General features: G+C 38.6%; 1 protein-coding gene across 1 annotated transcript; it reads left to right on the top strand.

Moving 5' to 3' along the window:
* Positions 1 to 18706: 18706 nt before the first annotated feature.
* On the top strand, positions 18707 to 19114 carry LOC129627244 (ATP synthase subunit epsilon, mitochondrial). Its single transcript, XM_055546854.1, has one exon. The coding sequence runs from the start codon at positions 18786 to 18788 to the stop codon at positions 18939 to 18941; it is 156 nt and encodes a 51-aa protein (XP_055402829.1). The 5' UTR covers positions 18707 to 18785; the 3' UTR covers positions 18942 to 19114.
* Positions 19115 to 20329: the final 1215 nt, after the last annotated feature.

The following is a 20329-nucleotide window of genomic DNA, read 5'->3' as shown; positions in this document are numbered from 1 at the left end:
AGAATTAGTTCAATTAATACCAGTCTTTAATTAAGAAATTTTACTTTAAAATCCAGCTGGTGCTCACTTTTGATTGTTTATTCCATAACATTTGCTGTCTTTTAAATGAATTCAATAAGCTGCCAGCCTGTTCTTCATGTTAATCTTTTCAAGCATTTGGGATGTTGCCAGACCATGTCCTGCCATTATAAAATCATTCAGGAACAGGTTTTCAGTAACCAGTTTCCAAGAAGGAAGGAAGAAGGGAAGGGAGAAAAAGAAAGAAGGAAAGAGAAAACGAGAGAATGGACAAACCAACTACACATCTTACAAAATCCCTTCTGTTCATATTCTTTTATTTTTTCTTGCCTTATTTTGCCATCCCAGTAACTTTTGTTAAGAATGTGGTAATACATTTTAAAGGCTGTTATATCTTAATGTCACTTTATAATAATCACAACTTTTCATAAATTGTTCAGTTTTAGCTTAGTAATCCTAAGGAAGGATAGATGCCCACGGCAGCAAAATTGACAGAAGTGCCCTTTAAAAGTGCCAGAAATGACATCTTTAGTGCACTGGCCTGAGTCTCATTAGCTCTTTTCTGAGTGTGCTGATCAAGGACACAGAGCAATGACAGGAATTGTTATTGACTTTCACAATGAACTTTTCAGACTGAAGGTCATTCTGTGGAAGATGCAGAAATGATAGAAGGTCAGCAGTTATTTTAGCTTCATGGTTAGATTATCCCTAGTCTTGTTTAAATTGATGATGTATTCTTCATTGCTCGATCAAAGCAAGAAAGAAAATGTTCCTTAAACAATAGAAGCAGATAAAATATTTTCCAAATACTCTTTTGGAAGAATATGTTGGAAAGAAGAAGCTAATTTAGAAATAAATGGGAATAAATATAACCTGGTAATAAATGAGAAATTATTTTAAATTATTTATAATTTAGAAATAAATGAGAATAAAATATAAATATAATTATTAGCTAATTATAATCGATTAGCTAATCGATGTCCTGGCTTCAGCCCTGATGGCCAGACTGCTGGGTTTCTTCATTAGATTTTACCCCCCAAAATTATATCTTGCCCACTAAACTATGAAGAGATGAGAGTGTGGGAAATAAATGGTGAAAAACAGTTAATGGTTTGTTTTTCATTTTCTTTCTTTTTTTCTTTTAAATGTTCATAGATAACTATACATAAATATTGACTGGCTCTTTTGCATGCATGAAAAGTACAATATTATACTTTACTTTTAAAAATTTTATCAGAGTATAGTTGATTCACAATGTTGTGTTAGTTTCAGATGGACAGCAAAGTGAATTAGCGATTTGTTATTGTTTATTCCTTGTAAATTGCTAAGTTGTGATCAACTCCTTGTAACCCCATGGTTACAAAGAGCCTGCCAGTTTCCTCTGTCCATGGGATTTCTCAGGCAAGAATACTTGAATAGGTTGCTCTTTCCTTTTCCAGGGAATTCACCTGACCCAGAGATCAAATCCGCAACTCTTGCATTGGCAGGCAGATTTGTTACCACTGAGCCACCAGGGAAACCTAACTCAGCTATATATATAGTCTCTATTTTTTAGACTCTTTTCCCATATAGACCATTACAGAGTATTAAGCAGAGTTCCCTGTGCTATACAGTAGGACCTTATTAATTATTTATTTTATATATAATATTGTGTAAGTAGTGTGTATATGTCAATCCCAGTCTCCCAATTTGTCTCTCCCCCCCTCACCCCCTGACAACCATAAATTTCTTTTCTACATCAGTAAGTCTATTTCTATTTTGTAGATAAGTTCATCAGGACAATATTATATTAAATACCAATTTCATCCTCTGAACTATGTCCTTTATTTAAAAAAAAATCCCAAGATAATTCTAATGTGCATCTGGATTTTAAAAAGTGACTACATATTAAATGGTAGTTTTAGTGATGTAGAATTCTATTATTTTCTGTTGACCAATCTTAAAATGGTATTAAAATGAATAATAGTTACATAAGCACAATAGTAAAAGCTGTTTATCAGTTTTCATACTCAATAAAAAAAAATAAAAGATAATTACAATTGTAAGCCATAATGGAAACATAATTAACTTAATAACATAAAATAAGTACATATAATTTAGGGGGTTAAGTGGAGTGATGTATTATGTGAAAATGCACACATACACATATTTTCATTCACCCAATCAATCTGTCTTTTGGTTGGTGCATTTAATCCATTTACATTTAAAGCAATTATCAATATATATGATCCTATTACCATTTTCTTAATTGTTTTGGGTTTATTTTTTGCAGGTATTTTCCTTCTCTTGTGCTTCCTGGCTAGAGAGATCCCTTTAGCATTTGTGGTAAAGCTGGTTAGCTGGTGCTGAATTCTCTTAATTTTTGCTTGTGTATGAAGCTTTTGATTTCTCCATTAAATCTGAATAAGAGTCTTGCTGGGTAGAGTATTCTTGGTTGTAGGTTTTTTCTTTCATCATTTTAAATATATCATGCTATTCCCTTCTGGCTTGTAGAGTTTCTGTTGAGAACTGAGCTGGTAGCATTTATGGGAGTTCCCTTGTATGTTATTTGTCATTTTTCCTTTGCTGCTTTTAATATTTTATTTGTCTTTAATTTTTGTCGGTTCAATTACTATGTGTCTTAGTGTGTTCCTCCTTGGGTTTACCCTGCTTAGGATTCTCTGTATTTCCTGGACTTGGTTGAATATTTCCTTTCCCATGTCAGGGAATTTTTTTAGCTATTATCTCTTCAAATATTTTCTCAGGTCCTTTCTCTCTTTTCTCCTTCTGGGACCCCTATAATGGGGATGTTGATGAGTTTAATGTTGTTCCAGAGGTCTCTTAGGCTGTCCGCATTTGTTTTCATTCTTTTTTCTATATTCTGTTTTGCAGCAGTGATTTCCATCTTTCTGTCTTCATGGTCACTTATTCATTCTTCTGCCTCAGTTTTATTCTGCTTTGATTCCTTTCAGTGTATTGTTCAACTCTGTTTTTTATGAACTATGTCTTTTTATGGATATTTCTTTCCTCTCATTTTTGGGAGTTTAGGAATTTGCTCCAAAGTTTATGTTACTAAGGCTTTTACATTAATTAATAATTTACATTATTTTTAATTATTCATATCTCTGTGAGAACCTGACAAAATCTTACATTTACAGGTGATTATTATTCAATACTGGTGAAAATAGAAATTATTTTCTGAAAAGTTTAATAATTAATTTCATTAGTGTATTCAGCTTAGCTCCCTGAATCTCAGTAACCTCACCTACAGGCTTAGTGTAGGATTAGTGCTGCCTTAACCACCTTGCATCGTGCACCTCTGGACTTTACATAAAAGGTACAAAATTTTATCTTGTTTAAACCATTGGTATTTTGAGACTCTGTAACATGTACTGAAACCCAATCTCTACAAATATGGGTGGCAAGCCAAAATATAGTGAAATTTTGCAAAAGATTTGTGTGTGACAGATCCAAAAATAGGCTCTGAAAGTAGTGAGAAGAGTTCTAACATTAGAACTTCTAATATATTTGTCACATGCAGGGTTGAGAACCAGAATCTCAGTTGTGATTCTACAAATCATCCCTGTGGTCTTAATTGGGACATAATTCTGTTTTGGAGGATTATATTTGGAGTCACAGATCTGACTTACTGTATTCATTCTTGTTAACTTCTGAGGGCTTTAAGCAGAACATCCTCTGGCTAAGACTAATGCCCCAGAGCTATCAAAATGCTTGTAAATAATCCTAATCAAGGCTTCTCCATACTTAGCTCAGAGCATGTCTCTTTTCTAGGTGATCCTATATGTATAAAGTGCCTGTGAAAGACTGCTTCTCCTGGATATGGGGGTAAAGATTTAACTAGTGTATCTGATTGATATTAGGCCATTTTAACTCAGCACTGCACTGACCGTTAGCAGTAGATGTTCTGCTGTAGTCTATAGTCTTTGTTAGAGTAAATATTCAGTTGTTGCTGTTGTTCACTCTCTAAGTTGTGTCTGACCTCTTTGCAGCCCCATGAACTGCAGCATGCCAGGTTTCCCTGTCCTTCACTGTCTCCTGGAGTTTGCTCTGATTCATGTGCCTCCTTATCCTTTGCCTTCAATCTTTCCCGGGATCAGGGTCTTTTCCAGTGAGTTGACTCTTCACATCAGGTGGCCAAAGTACTAGAGTATTGGAGTTTCAGCTTCAGCATCAGTCCTTCCAATGAATATTCAGGGTTGATTTCCTTTAGGATTAACTGATTTGATCTCTTTGCAGTCCAAGGGACTCTCAAGAGTCTTCTCTAGCATCACAATTTGAAAGCATCAATTCTTTGGCACTCAGCCTTCTTTATGGTCAATTCTCACATCCGTACATGACTGCTGGAAAAACAAAAACCATAGCTTTGTTGGCAAAGTGACATTTCTGCTTTTTAATATGCTATCTAAAATATTCAGAAGGTGATGGAATTTTCCATCATTTCTGTATCAGTTTGGATCTGTCCAGCTTACTGTTGTCATTGTTTTCCATTTCCTAAACCTATCAGAGCTCTCTATTGTTTATATTGATTTCCTCTGTTCATCTGGGGAATTTTGATAAAAATAAAAATAGTTTACAAGCATCCCTTGCAATTCCCTATTTTTATCTATCAGGTTGACAGAAAAAGGAAAGCTTCTAGCATATTTCAGGATATCCTTTCTTCTCCTAGTCTTTTGTTCTTGCATGTGAAAGGCACCTTTCTAGCTTAGAGTTTGTTGTGTGAATAAATCCTGCTTTATTAACTGACATCAGTGAATTAAGATGGTTTTTTATGTCTTCTTTTAAGCAACACCATCCCCCATCTTACCTTGCAGTCACTAACCATTGTAGTTTTTTTCATTTTTATCTTACACATTAATGACATTGTCCATTTCTAGTTTCAGTAATTTACTTGCCTTACTTGGCACTAATTTATCATTTTGCTTCACTATGTACCATTGCTAGTGGTAATGTAAAATGGGGCAGCTACTGGGGAAAACAGTGTGGCAGTTCTTCAGGAAATTAAATATATATGAATTTTTATACCATATGACCCAAGAATTCTACTCCTAAGTATTACCCAAGAGAAAGGAAAGACTACGTCCACACAAACCTGTATATGAATATTTATAACAGCATTATAGCCAAAAAATGGAAACAAGTGAATTTTCCATCAGATGATGAGTGGATGAACAAATAGAGTATATTCATACACTGAATATTATTCAGCCATATGAAGGAATGCAGTCCTGATACAGGCTACAACATAGAAGAACATAAAAAATGTGTTAAGTGAAATAAGCCAGAATCAAAAAGTCATATACTGTGATTCTATTTTTATGAAATGTTCAGAAAAGGCAAATCAATAGACACAGAAGGTAGATTAGTGGCTTCCAGGGGCTTGGGAAGAGAGGAGAAAGGGGACTAATGGGAACAGGGTTTCTTTTGGGGACTGTGACAAGGCTCACAATACAACTTTGTGATGGCTATAGAGTGTGGTGAATATATTTAAAACCACTGAATCATAAAAAAAATTTTAATAAATGATATATAAGAAATAGATTGTATATGTAATTTAAAAATTACATATAAAAACTTGCCATCTCACTAATTAGAGACATGCAATCTGAAAAGAGTATGAGATGAGGGATTAAAAGAGGAAAATAATGTGACAGATGATATCATGTCATCCTGAGCAGACGGGAAAGGAAATCCAACAAGGCCCCTTTCCCCTCATTCTTCAACCCTGTTCTCCCTGAAGCTGCAGGGGGAGAAGGGGAACAGCATCGAGGCGCAAGTGACAGAGTACACGGCAATCACCACTTACACTCAGACCTGTCCCTGGGCTAGAAAAATTCAGGGTAATCCCTGCAGGCTGGTCAGTGACAGTTACAGAAAGTGACAGGAAAGGCAGGAGGGGTTGCTTGTTAGCTGGTATTAATAAAAACCTAAGACCCATACAACATTTCAGCCCCTAAACATCTCACCCCAATCTACCCAAACAAAAACTTGCTAGATGTCAGTCAGAAGCACTCCACAGGCATCCATCTTGTTCCGTGGACCCTGACAGCTTGAAGCAGATTTGAACACAGACCCTTTAGTTCTATGCCTTTGAGGTTAGAAGACAAGAAACCTCACTTTCCTTCCAGCCGCTCAGGGCTGACTGGCATCCTTTCAGAGAGTAATCAGTTCCAGGCTGCTCTAGGAGCCGCAGCCCATCCCTTTGAATCTAACAGACCTAAGGGCCTTATAGGGGAAGAATGGAGAACTGTGCTGAGGCTCCAGCACCAGCAGGCAGCTGACTCTGCTGAATGTGGAGATGCGGCCACGGCCAGGAAAGGCCAGTCTCTAACCCCCTGCAAGCTAGATGCTCACACTCATCACCTGCTCAGATGCTCAGACCTACTCAGACCTATTCAGACACATCACCTGTGTCACCTCTACTGCTACCTCCACCTCCTCAGCAGTTAGTGGGCTGGAAACCATCTCAGCCCACCTGCTATTTGCCCCGGATGCTGCAATCTGTGGAGATGCCGAGCTCTTTCTATTTAGGCAGTGAAGCAGGAGCAATCTCTTTCCTCATCTCGGTTTATACAGATCTAGAGCAGAGATGGGTCATTTCCATCTTGCATTTCACAGCTTGGGAACTTTATTAAGCAACCTGGCCACTAAGACAAGAATTCTTGATTCTTCCTCCCTGGGCCAGTTTGTATTATTCATTACTTTGAACCCCCAAATCCCTTCTCTATAAAATGATAATATGCTAAGTCACTTCAGTAGTGTCTGACTCTTTGCGACCCCATCGACTGTAGCCTGCCAGGCTCCTCTGTCCACTGGGATTCTCCAGGCAAGAATACTAGAATGGGTTGCCATGGCCTCCTCCAGGGGATCTTCTCAGCCCAGGGATCAAAATTGTGTCTCTTACGTCTCCTGCACTGGCAGGCGGGTTTGTTTTTTTATTTACCACTAGCACCACCTGAGAAGCTAGTAAAATGATAACAATACTTAATTTGAAAAGTTGTTTGCACTCGATGAAAACAATTACAGCAGAGTACTTCACTCAATGCTGGCTCACTGTCTATTTACAATAAATGTTGCTATTATTATTGATGTTCTTACTTGTGTTTTTAACTATAGAGTCCTGTATACAGAGGCAGGCAAATTCACTAAAAATCAATTCTTGAAATGGTCAATTTGCAGAATGACCAAAATTTACAAACTGTAGTTTTAATGAAAATATTTTTATTACATGTAATCAAATATATCCTTTTGCATATTAACTAAACTGAATTTGATTGGCTACCTGATAAAATAATCCTAAAACAATGCTAAAATGGTGACAAATCACAAATTCACCAGACATGCCAATATGAACCACTTTTGCCATCAAATTTTTTGGCATTCAGCGTGCGACTTTTGCTTTTTTTAGGTGTTTTGTAATGAAGCTATTTCCAAAATGTAAGCACACTTAGAATCATTTTATCAATTCCCCAAATGGCACATCAGCCTTAATTTACATTTTTAGCAGCTGATTTTTAGTTTAACTAATTTACATTGTAAAATGCAGAAAATTAAATTTTTAATTAAAATTCATGTATAATTAGAATTAAATTGAATTTTCATTAAATTAAATTTAAAATTGAAGAGCATCAGAATTAATAGAGAGTCCTATCAGGCATAAAATGCTAATATTTTAGTTTCTATCAAGAATTTCAGAAAAACAGAAAGATGGGTAATGGTTTGTAGAAAATTTCTACTTAAAAACATAAAACAGCTCAAATCACCAGAAAGGCAGTAAGGATGTTTCACAGTGAACACTTTAATGGATTGGCAATTTGTTCTTCAAAATAATTTGATACTTAGTCATGATCAATATAAAATTGTGAGGAAAAATAAGAAAGCTAGCCAGAAATCCAAAAAAAATTAAATTTAGATGCTAAAGTTTTAGCAAAATGAAAATGATGCTTAAAAGCTTGAAATAAAAACTGATGTAAGCTGGTTTCCACTTGAGATGGTAAATATTAACTACGTTCTGAAAAACGTATTTATTCATCATGACTATACTTGGGCATTTTTCTAAAGGCTGTTAACAGCCATTTCTTTAAAACTCTTAATTCTCAAAATATTCACATAGGATTTCTGTAAAGAAAGGGAAATAAGTGATTTTAAAAGGCTCTGAATTCCACTTCCTTCTACATGACCTAGAGAGGGAGACGCTGCAGGCTGGCCCCAGGTGAGCATTGGGGAAGTCCTGCTAACAAAATAAGACTGTCCTGACCCAGCTGAACCATAGGAACCATAGCACCACCTCTCCCAGCCACCCAAATAGAATGCCTCTTTGTGTCCCATGCCCCGGCCACACATGTCTACGGTCTGACTCAGGAGTTCCACTTCTATTTGCAGGAAGTAGAAGCTCAACTAAAGGAAAGAACCACTGAGCTGAACCTTGTTGAACCATCACTCCTAAGCTCCCCAGTGGGAAATGAGGAAAGAATTAAGTCATCAAATGATTAAACTGACAGAGAACCAAACTTAATGATTTACCATAAAATTAAATTAAAAGTAAAATGGAATGAATGAAATGAAACACAAGATGGGTTTACCAACTTGAAAATCAATAGCTTAACAACTTTTAGGAAATGTCCAAATACAGTTACCATTAGTTAAACATACATCTCTGAACATGATGCCTTCCTGTGGCCAAGATCTGATCTGTGTGGCAAGAGGCCTGGCCCACAGGTTTCATGAGTGAAAGGCAGAAGCTGAAACATACAAATCAGAATCACAGAATTCCATCCAATTGAGCACATGAGGAGGTGTAGAGAGAAGAAACCAGGAATGTAAGGAAGTAAAGGGCAATGACTGGAAGCCAAGATGAGATGCTAAACAAGATCAGAGAAACAAGATGAAACTGGAGTTCATATGAATTCCAGGAACTGAGGTGGTGAGCTAATACCATTGTGATTTGGGTTTGTTGCTGGGATTTGGGTGGTTTAAAGACAGGAGAGTAAAATCAATATGGTTCGCCCCGTGGCCCAGCAGTTAGATGTTGCCTTCCTTCAGGCATCTTCCAGGCAGCCCTCCTGGGATTTCACCTCTCCTTTATTGAGTGCCCCTGTTGCTCACCTAAAAGTGGAGGAAGCAGAAGTGTGAGTTTTGGATCTGGAATCAGAATGGAATGGGACTCTCCGAAGCCACAGTCTGTGAGACTTCTCGAAATTTACCTAACTTCCTGATGGTAAGCATCTGAAATTCAGAGATAATTTTACCAACTTTATAAATCTGCTAAGAACACAGGAGATCAAATATGCGAAGTGCTAAGAACAGCGCTTGATAAATAGTAGGTGCTTAACAATAGTGGTAGTAACCCCCTTAGGGTTTTCCCTGATGTGTCTGTGGTAAAGAATCTGCCTGCCAGTGCAGGAGACAACAGTTCAACCCCTGATCTGGGAAGACTCCTGGTCCAGGAATATCCCCTGGAGAAGGAAATAGCAACCCACTCCAGTAGTCTTGCTTGGAAGTCCCATGGACAGTGGATTCTGGTGGGCTACAGTCCATGGAGTTGAAAAAAGGTCGGACATGACTTAGAGATTAAACAACAACAAGTAACCCCCTTGCTATAAAAATTCCCCCTGAGATGACTTTCCTTCTTATTCTTGATGTGTCTGGCCTGAACACACTTCTTTCAAGAAACTTGTCTCCTCAAACTAAGAAGTGAAACTCTAGGGTTGAGTTACACAGGGTTCTACATGATTGAATGTTTGTGGTTTGCTGCTAATCTGAGGCATTCATCCTTCTTTACTTCCTCACCAGCTTTCTTACTGACACGCAGATAAGATTAAACTTGTTATTTTCAGTAGTAAAAAAAAAAAATCCCTTACTTATTATGACAACTTTATCAAAACAGGCTCACAGGTCACTTTTCATATTTGCTCCTTTTTTACTGACATTTCATGATGTATAATGACTGACAATAGCAAATTCTTATAATTGGCACCACATTAAAAAAAAAAAAGTTTCCACATGCCCAGTTAGTTCTGCTAAGGCAGTTGCATTCCTGAAACAGTCAGTGCCAACAATCAGATCTTTCGGTGAAAGCATTATGAATTTAGAAACTAGTCTCAGGAGTTTCTAAAGAATTATTCTCTGAAATTTTTCTGAAACTATTTCCCTTGGGTCTTTTCAGCCTTTTGATTAGCACTGAGTCATGATCTCCAGCCTAGAAATAGGGCACTCCTTGGGAAAGCTCATTGGTCCTTACTGTATCTCTACAGCATTTCCCAACACTGTTATCAACATCCCAGTGCCTGACATGCCCAAGGCGAGTTGTGTTGAGTAATGTGTATCAAAGGCTGTGGTCATGAGACTTCTCTGTAAGGGCTTATATACACTCTGCAAGAGATTTTTCAATATCTAGCACCTCCATGAGTGAGTCTAGAAACTATTTAAATTATTGGGAATGTTAACTGAAAAAAGAATGCATAACTTAAAAGTTGAGAACTATTTTTTATTTGGTGAACTTTCTGAGAACTTAAGCCCAGAAGACAGTCTCTCAGCTCTGAAGGACAGTTCCAAAGGGGTAAGTGAGCAGCCAGGGTATATAGGAATTTCTGCAACAAAAACCAGGTGGTCAGAACATCAAAAGATTACTGCTAATTAAAGAAAAACCAGATATTTCAAGTTAGGGAGTTTAGTGTTTTTCTGTGTATGGAAAGATTACAAGAGTCTGGGCTCATTGAAATCATTCCTTTGGCGTCTTATCTATATAGGGCCAGTAACCTGTTCTTTTCCATCCTGAACGCCCTTGGGGTGCACTGTTGGGGCAGTGGCTGATGGCTTGGTGGCGGCAGCCTCTTCGTCTCCACCCTAAGTTCATTCAAGGCCCACCTTTGGGGCAGGGCAGCTGTTTGGCTCTTGGTTTGGTGGCTGAAACATAGTTTACTCATATGGCAAGTGACATTTTTCATGCACAAGAACATCTGCTTAGAGTATGAAGGCATCAGAATTCTTATCCTTTTAGAATACTGAAAAATGTAGAAATGGTTGTTTCGTGTGCCATGTGTAAATTATTAAGGGAGACCCATTTTCTTGGGACCAAACTGGGGGAAAAAAAAAAAAAAAAACAGTGAGAAAAACAGAGAGACACAAAGAAAGAGAGAAAGAGCCAGCCACGAGCAAGGAGTTAGACGAGGGCTAGGAGGCAGGCAGAGAGGACGGCAGCATGTGGTGACCAACGCTTTCCCACTCATAGATCATTGTCCTGGTTCCCTGTCCCAGCATTTCTTCCTGGTATTTGCTGCATCATCCCCTGTGAAGTAATGTGGTTCTTCAACCTGAACAGGAACCCATGCAGAGAGAAAGGAGCAGGAGAATTGCTGCTCTCCTAGCTGCTCAAAGCACTCCCTTCCCAGAGTAAAGGGAACATCAGTTTCTGAATATTCATTTTCTGAGATTATTTCTGTTTAACTGGCTTCCAGAACAGATTTGGACTAATGGTTATCCTATGACGGTCTAAATGCCATTCTCCAGGGAAAATGCAGGTACATAAAGGTTAACTTTGCTTCTTTAGCAAAGGCCATCATTCCAATGGCTTCCCAGGTGGAGCTAGTGGTAAAGAACCCACTTGCCAAAGCAGGAGACATAAGAGACGTGGGTTCGATCCCTGGTTTAGAAGATCCCTTTAGGAGGACATGGCCAACTCACTCCAGTATTCTTGCCTGGAGAATCCCATGGACAGAGTAGCCTGGTGGACTGCAGTTCATAGGATCATGACTGAAGCAACTTCACACATCATTCCAATAGTTCAAATTCAGAGATATGAGATGATAATAACTGGAGACTTTTCCTTTTCTTTTTTCTTTTCTTTTTATGGGATAAATGTAAATTCATACCATAAAGATAATAAAATAATCTATTGCATAATTCAGCTGCACTTACTGAATGTTAACAATATTATACAGGTAGTTAACACTTCTTATCTAATAACCCCCAAAATGCTCACTTTTAGCTTTCATAACCTATTTTTTAATTAATTTATTTATTTTAATTTGAGGCTAATTACAGTATTGTAGTGGTTTTTGCCATACACTAACATGAATCAGCCATGGGTGTACATGTGTTCCCCATCTTGAACCCTCCTCCCACCTCCCTCCCCATCCCATCCCTCAAGGTCATCCCAGTACACTGGCCCTGAGCACCCTGTCTCATGCATCAAACTTAGACTGAGGATCTCTTTCATATATGGTCATATACATGTCTCAATGTTCTTCTCTCAAATCATCCCATGCTCACCTTCTCCCACAGAGTCCAAAAGTCTGTTCTTTACATCTGGCTTTCACAACCTATTAATACATTTTCTGTTAGCATAATAGTTTACAATTGCTGTTCAGCCACTAAGTCATGTCAAACTCTTTCCAATCCCACAGACTGAAGCATATCAGGCTTTCCTGTCCTTCACCATCTCCCAGAATTTTCTCAAACTCATGTTCATTGAGTTGGTGATGCCATGCAACCATCTCATCCTCTATCGCCCTCTTCTCCTCCTGCCTTCAATCTCCCAACATCAGGGTCTTTTCCAGTGAGTCAGCTCTTCACATCAGGTGGCCAAAGTATTGGACTTCAGCTTCAGCATCAGTTCTTCCAATTAATAATCAGGGGGTTTCCTTTAAGATTGACTGGTTTGATCTCTTTGCAATCCAAGGGACTCTCAAGAGTCTTCTCCAGCACCCATGAACCCCTTGAACCACATGAACAGTATGAATAGGTTACAGAAGCATTTCCAATTCAAAAGGATAAAGATAACTATTCATAAGAAACAATGTTAGGCCATACTGTGTCCCTCTGTTGTTACAAGGGAATTTCCTGCTTCAGACTTGCAGAAGGCCACCAAGGGGGCCAAGAATAGAGAAAGAAATCATGGTTTCAGTTTCCGAACTCTCATCCTCAATTCCCTCCCTGGTCAGTGAAACTCTGGGCTCCCCCGTCCCTCTCCACGTACAAATTATTTGGCACACTTCTGGCTAAGCGAATTGATAGCTAAGTGAGATTTAGACCCTGAGCCCTGCAGGAGGCAGGGGCTATTTCAGCACAGACTGCACAGGACTAAGAGTTTCTCCTGCATCATATGTGCATCCCTTGGCACTGAATTTTAAAAGGTCAGGATCTAGATATCTAAGCATTTAAAAATATTGTCCCCTAAGTTATTTGCTTAGCTTCTAATGCATGTTAATCTCCCTCTGTTTCATCTGTAGTTGTGGGAGGTCTATGTCCTGAGCCAACAGGGAGCCTTTGTCAACGCTGCTCTGCGCTGTCAGCAGTCGGGGCGGGGCTCTGCCCGGGCTCTGGCTGGCCTGGCAGTGCTGGGGTGCCGTCAGCACTGGCCCTGGGTGCGATCAGGCCATTTCTCAGCCTTGCTATTGGCCCACAGAGCAACTTTCTGTTGCCCTGGGAAAAGCCTGGGTCCTACTGGCTGGCTGATACCTGAGAAGACTCCATTCGCCATCCAATTCAGTCATTATCACACCACTTTTACTATCTGCACACCTCAGCACATTTCTGGAGAAAATGAATAGACTGTAAAGATCATTAAGGATTTATTTGTAAAGCTCTCAAGCCCATCCAAAAAAAAAAAAACTGCCGAAAGCCATAGTATACAATCAGTCAGGTAGAAAGAGAGTTAAAGTACAAGTCACTTCCTTTTAAGAGCACTTGTTGAGTTCAAAAATAATTAAGAAGGCAGGCAGAACTCTTGAAAGTTGATGCTTTTTGAAACAGAAAATTTCCAAATGCAAAGTGTTCCTGATGTTAGTTATTATTGCTAAATTCCAAACCTAGAAGACCTCCATACCAGTGATATCATATTTAAAAACCAAAAACATTTTAACAGTAGCAAAATCTTATACAAGTTTTGAAAAACTGAGATTGAAATGGAGGAAATAAAACCTCTAAATGCAATGAATATCTTAAATAGAATATGACAAAGTCAATACTTTTCTATGAAGGGACTTTGTACTTTACAGTAAACTTGACACTAAGAATTTAGCAGAATTAGCAAAAGTCAGACCTCAAGATGAAATATCTACTTCCCTCACATTGTCTTGAGGCTAGTAACATTATTGACGTTCTTCCAAACCAAGCTGTTCCTCTACATGAAACAGTATGGAACATGGTTTTGGGCCCCCAGGAAAAGATATTACAAGCTACAAATATTACTAATGATTAATAACAAGCATTCTCCTTGTTATGGGTTGAATTGTATCCCCCTAAAAGATATGTTTAAGCCCTAACTCCCAGTACCTCAGAATGTGATCTCATTTGGAAATAGGATCTTTCCAAAGACAGATTAAAATAAGATCATTAGGGTGAGTTACGATCCAACACAACTTGTGTACTAATATAAAGGGGCTTCCCTGGTGGCTTAAGAATCCACCTGCAATGTGGGAGACCTGGGTTTGATTCCTGGGATGGGAAGATCCCATGGAGAAGGGAATGGCTAGCCACCCTAGTATTCTTGCCTGGAGAATCCCATGGACAGAGGAGCCTGGCAGGCTACAGCCCATGGGGTCACAAAGAGTCAGATATGATTGAGTGACTAACACTACTATGACTACTACTAATATAAAGAGGAAATTTGGATGAAGACATAGACACACACAGAGAACGCCCTGTGAACATGAAGACAGAGATCTAGATGCATCTACAAGCTGAGGAATGCCAGAGATGGCCAATAAACCAGCAGAAGCTGGGACAGAAGGGAATAATTAGCAGATTTGTGCTCTGAGATCTCAGAAGGAACCAACCTCACCATAACTTTGATCTTTACTTTCTAGCCTCCAGAACTGTGTGAAAATAAATTTCTGTTGTTTAAACCACTTAGTTCTTAATACTTTGTCAATAGAGCCCCAGCTAACTAATACATACACACAATGATCACAACCATGATTGTATTAAAAATCCACTGATCATATTGAATATTATATTGAAGAATCACAGCTCCCCAAACCTAATGAACAAATGCATGCATGCATGTTCCATTTCTCAGTTGAGTCTGACTCTTAGAGACCCGATGTACAGTCCCACCAGGCTCCTCTGTCCATGGGATTCTCTAGGTAAGAGTACCAGAGCAGGTTGCCATTTCCTTCTCCATGGAATCTTCACGACCCAGGGATTGAACCAGCATCTCCTGTGTTGCAAGCAAATTCTTTACCACTGAACCACCTGGAAAGTGCAACAGACAAATACATTCCCTTAATATTCCTCTTGTTTTCCTAAACTATCGCTACACTGGCAGCAGCCTCAACTTGTTGCCACAGCATTATTGGTTGCTCTTTTATATCCTCTTGGGCATCTACTAGCTCTTCTGCTGTGATTGTTTTCTGTTTGATTGTTTGTTTGTTTGTTTTTCACCCCATTATGTCTTTACAATGCTTGACACGCAGGCTTATTTTGTATTTCAATAGTTAGGACTGAGTCAACCTAGTCAGATAAGCAAGTGGTGGGCTCAGCTTAAAGCATGTGTACACTGAGCTCCAACCACCCACGAGGAGCACAGGGTCATTTCATCCTTGAATATCTGTGGAGTTCATTATAACCTTGTGTTCTACCTACACCATCCCTCAGACTTCCTTTCACCTTGATTGTGTTAGTCAGCTGCTAACATGACTCACCTATGTTGTCTTTTCTCCAGTAAGAAAATGAGTATTGCTGAAGATGTTTGCCATTCTTAGACTCTCCATCTTCCAACAGCTCACGCCAGTCAACACCGTACCTTCCCATTAGGGGAAATCCCATACTCTAATGGGGCTTCCCAGGTGGCGCTAGTGGTATAGAACCTGCCTGCCAATGCAGGAGACGAAAGAGACACAGTTTCAATCCCTGGGTCAGGAAGATCCCCTGGAGGAGGGCATGGCAACCCACTCCAGTACTCTTGCCTGGAGAATCCCCATGAACAGAGGAGCCTGGCCGGCTACAGTCCATAGATTCGCAAACAGAGGGACACAACTGGAGCGACTTATCATGTACATGGATACTCAAATACCCCTTTTGGGAAACTCCCCAACTGTGACTGCCTCCACCCAGGAATGAAGGGACTCCAATCCTTCCTGACCCCTTAGTGTAGTGGGCATAAAACCCAAACTCAGCCCATCAGGCTTCCTTCCTGGAACTCTGAATCCTGAGCAAGTAACAAATCTTTTTGGATTTCAGAGTCAATTCAGCAGCAGCACAAAGACCAGATTGTTTCTGTATCATGGTTCCCACTGCCAAGCCTGGGGAGCTGCCTAGAACTGCCAGCTTTCCAAGATGAATGCTCCAGACTCTGGTTAATACTTGAGTACCAAATATGCTTCTGATATATGTATTTTGACTTTTTCCACTTGATTTTCTTTTTCCTTCCCTTCGTCCAACCTCTCCTTCCTCCCCCACTCTCTCCTTCCTTACATCTCTCTCTCTGTTTCTGTTTCTCTCTTTTGGACCATATTGGTCTCAGTGGCTCTCAACGAAGGCACTTGACTAAGTCTGCAATCAAGGACTAATGAACAGACTACCAGACTATAGTGCAGCTTCATCTCATATAAGCAGTGGGATATGATGAAAATCTTACAGCCAGTCTGAGCCTGCTTGGCTCATGTGCAATGTGAGTCTTATATCTACCTTCTTAAACTCTGATGCTTATTGCACAATCCAAAAAAGCTCTTTGTTGCTGTTAAGGAATGAAATAATAATGATAATGATGATGATGATACTAAAGATGGTGATGATATTTTATTAGGGTTTCATAATATAAATATGCAGGGTTTCCTAGGTGGCACTTACTGTAAAGAATCCACCTGCCAATGCAAGAGACACAAGAGATGTAGGTTTGATCCCAGGGTCGGGAAGATCCCCTGGAGTAGAAGATGACAACCCTTCCTAGTATTCTTCCCTGGAAAATTTCATGGACAGAGGAGCCTGGAAGGGTCTCAAAGAATCGGATATGACTGAGCACACACATGATAAATATGCAGGGAAGAGAAACATATAGATGGGAGGTGGAAGGTGGAATACTTAGAGAACTTTAAAAAATTACCTAGACTTCTTTCTGGATGTTAAAATGAAATATTTGAAAATCACACTACTTTTCAATGCACCAAGAAAGAGAGAGAGTCATTTCTTAAAGGGTGCATTGAATACTATATAAATAACACGGCTCTTCATTTCTTTTTCTTGTAAATATGGATTTCTTTGTTTCAGGTTTTCTTAAAGGGAACTTCATCTGTATGTGTTACAGTTAAATTCATGAGTCTACCCATATCAGATTGTATATCATATCCCTAAAATGCAATGCCTGTGAGATCTGTCAATAATATCTTAATGGTTAGCTGTTTTTCAATAAAAATTTTGTTGAATTATACACTCAAAAGGGTATACAGATCATAAAGATACAATTTACTGATCTACCACAAAGGGCATACACCCATGTGCATACCAGCTAGGTCAAAAATTGAACATTCCTACAACCTCAGAAAGCACCTTCATGCCCCTTCCACACCATATTTAAGCTGCCCTAATTGCCCCTAATTTTAACACCACCGAACAGTTTTTCCTGTTTTCGAATTTTATTTAAGTGGAATTATAAATTATATGTCATTTTGTATAAGGTTTTCATAGATCAACGTTATATTTATGAGATTCATCCAGGTTTTGAGAAAAGCAGTATTTCCTTTGTTACGGTGTGTTTTTCTATTGTATAAATCTACTACAATTTGTTTATTGATTCAACTCTTTGAAATGTTTCCAGTTACAAATGATATTGTTTCCAGCATTCTATACTATCTTTTTTATTTGCATTTTTGTTAAATATTTACCTGGGGATATAACTGCTGGGCCATAGAGTATGAATATGTTTAACTCTTATAGATAAAAAATAATTTTCTCAAAGCTATCCTGCAGTGTTCTGCACCCTGTCAACACTTGGCATCCTCAGTTATTTTAAATTCTAGTTATTCTTGTGGGGTTTCGTGTTATCTCCTTTTAGTCTTAATTTGCATTCTCCTGATTCTAAGCACACAAAAAAGAAAAACTATATTATCTTTTATTATTTATACTGAGGGATATGCAGAGAGACAAATTGTACCCAATGTGAACTCAAAACATCACAACCATACCCGCAAAATTGAATACACATATGTGAATCTGCATGTGTGTAGGAGACCAAGTGTATGACTGAGCAATTCTTCAAATAACTTCCATGCAGAATTAAGTGTTTATGAAAGGATGAGTAATAAACACAAGCTAATTTAAAATATATGTATTATTAAAACTCAACCTAACCATAAAACCTATAGGATCTAGACCACAAAAGGTTATTTTAAGGAAGGGTATTTGATCATGAAGTTGTTTTTTTTTTTTTTTTTTAGTAGCTCATCCATGGTAATATTCAAATGTAGACCACCTCGCTGATTTTTAAGCTCTCCTTAGACAACATATCTCATTATTGCCCACACTCACAGTGGATCACTCTCACTGTCCCATATTTTTTGCTACTAAGGGATTTTATGCCTTTATATGCTGAATTGTAAAATCCCTTAGTGGCCACCAAGGATGGGGCAGAAGGAGTGGTCCACTCTGAGTACAGGCAATCAGAGGATGTGCAGTTTTTTGAGAGTTTAAAAATGATAATAAAATAAGCTAGGTGATCTGCTTTTGAATATTACCATGGACCAGCAATTTTTTAATGATAAAAATACTTTTCATGGGAGCCGACATTGACAGATCTTCGCGATTCGGCCCGACGCGCCCCCTCTCGTGATATCATGGTGGCGTACTGGCGACAGGCTGGACTCAGCTACATCCGGTACTCCCAAATCTGTGCAAAAGCAGTCAGAGATGCGCTGAAGACTGAATTCAAAGCAAACGCCATGAAGACTTCTGGCAGCACCATAAAAATTGTGAAAGTGAAAAAGGAATAATCTACCCTGAGTACAGCCTGAATGCTGCATGTTCAAGGTGAAGCTGTGGGCACGTATTATAGCAGATTGGAAACCATCTCCCTTCATGGAAAAAAAAAATAATAATAATACCTGTCTTGTTCATAGATTGACAATGCCAGTAAATTTAAGTACAGTTCACTCTAAAAAAAAAAAAAAAATACTTTTCATGATAAAATACTTTTCCCTAAAAAAGTTTTGTGGACTAGATTGCATATAGTTTTTGTGGTCATGTTGAATTGTAATAATAAATATATATATATATATATATATAAATTTCAAATTAGCTTGTATTTATTACTTAACCTTTCATAAACTCTTAATTCTGCATGGAAGCTATTTGAAGAATTCCTCAGTTATACATGGACAGAGGAACCTGGCGTGCCACAGTCCATGAGGACACAAAGAGCCAGACACGACTTAGCAACTAAACAATAACAACAATGTTGAATCATCCTTGCATTCCAGGAATAATTCCCAATTGATCATAGTGTATATTCTTTAAAATTTTTTTCTTCTAATGCCGTAAATGATTGCTGCCTCCCTTCCCAATTTACCTCCCCTAGTTTGAATCTTTCTGTGCCTTAAAACAAACAATTCACAGGGTCACAAAGAGTCAGGCACAACTAAGCGACTAAGCACATTACTGGATTTTCTATTGGCCTAGCAAGGAAACATTTTCTTGGAGGCTGCTGCTGCTGCTGCTAAGTCACTCAGTCGTGTCTGACTCTGTGCGACCCCGACCCCATAGACGGACGCCCACCAGGCTCAGCTGTCCCTGGGATTCTCCAGGCAAGAACACTGGAGTGGGTAGTGGAATTTAAAATATCTTACTAATATTAACATCTATTCTTCTAGTGAGTTAGAGAATCAAAAATAACTAAAAAAAAAAAAAATACAAGAGCACTTTGGTGGGAAGTTCAGGAAGACTTGATCCTTGGCATAATTAGCTCACTGAGTTTGCACTCATCTCTTTATTGCCAGCAGGAGCAGGCTTCCTGGTTGGCAAATGGACTCAGTGAGAACAGCATCGACGTTCAGCTAGAAACAGACAGGAGAAATCAGAAGTAGGGATATTCCTTACTGACATGTCATTATTTCTGTAAATACTATGATCATTGAGAGGCATGGTATATGACATCTGTTTACAAAGGCATGAAGAACCAAGTGATGATCCAGTAAGATTGCATGAGACAGTGTTCCTGCTTTTCCCCTGACTTTATTTCTGTGTTGTATCAGTTATACAAGAGCTGTTTAACCTTTATACTAAGATATACCATGGTAGGGGGCTAACTTATGCTGTATTAATATAATTGTGCTCCTTTGTTGGCTATAAAATCTTTTGAAAAGTCCTAGACAGTATAAACAGA

This window comes from Bubalus kerabau, chromosome 14 (genome assembly GCF_029407905.1).
Source record: "Bubalus kerabau isolate K-KA32 ecotype Philippines breed swamp buffalo chromosome 14, PCC_UOA_SB_1v2, whole genome shotgun sequence".
NCBI lineage: Eukaryota > Metazoa > Chordata > Mammalia > Artiodactyla > Bovidae > Bubalus > Bubalus kerabau.
This window is presented reverse-complemented; position numbering and strand designations above follow the sequence as displayed.

What these genes read in the sequence shown, in the direction of transcription:
- LOC129627244 (XM_055546854.1), top strand. Translation starts at nt 18,786, where the DNA reads ATGGTGGCGTACTGGCGACAGGCTGGACTCAGCTACATCCGGTACTCC.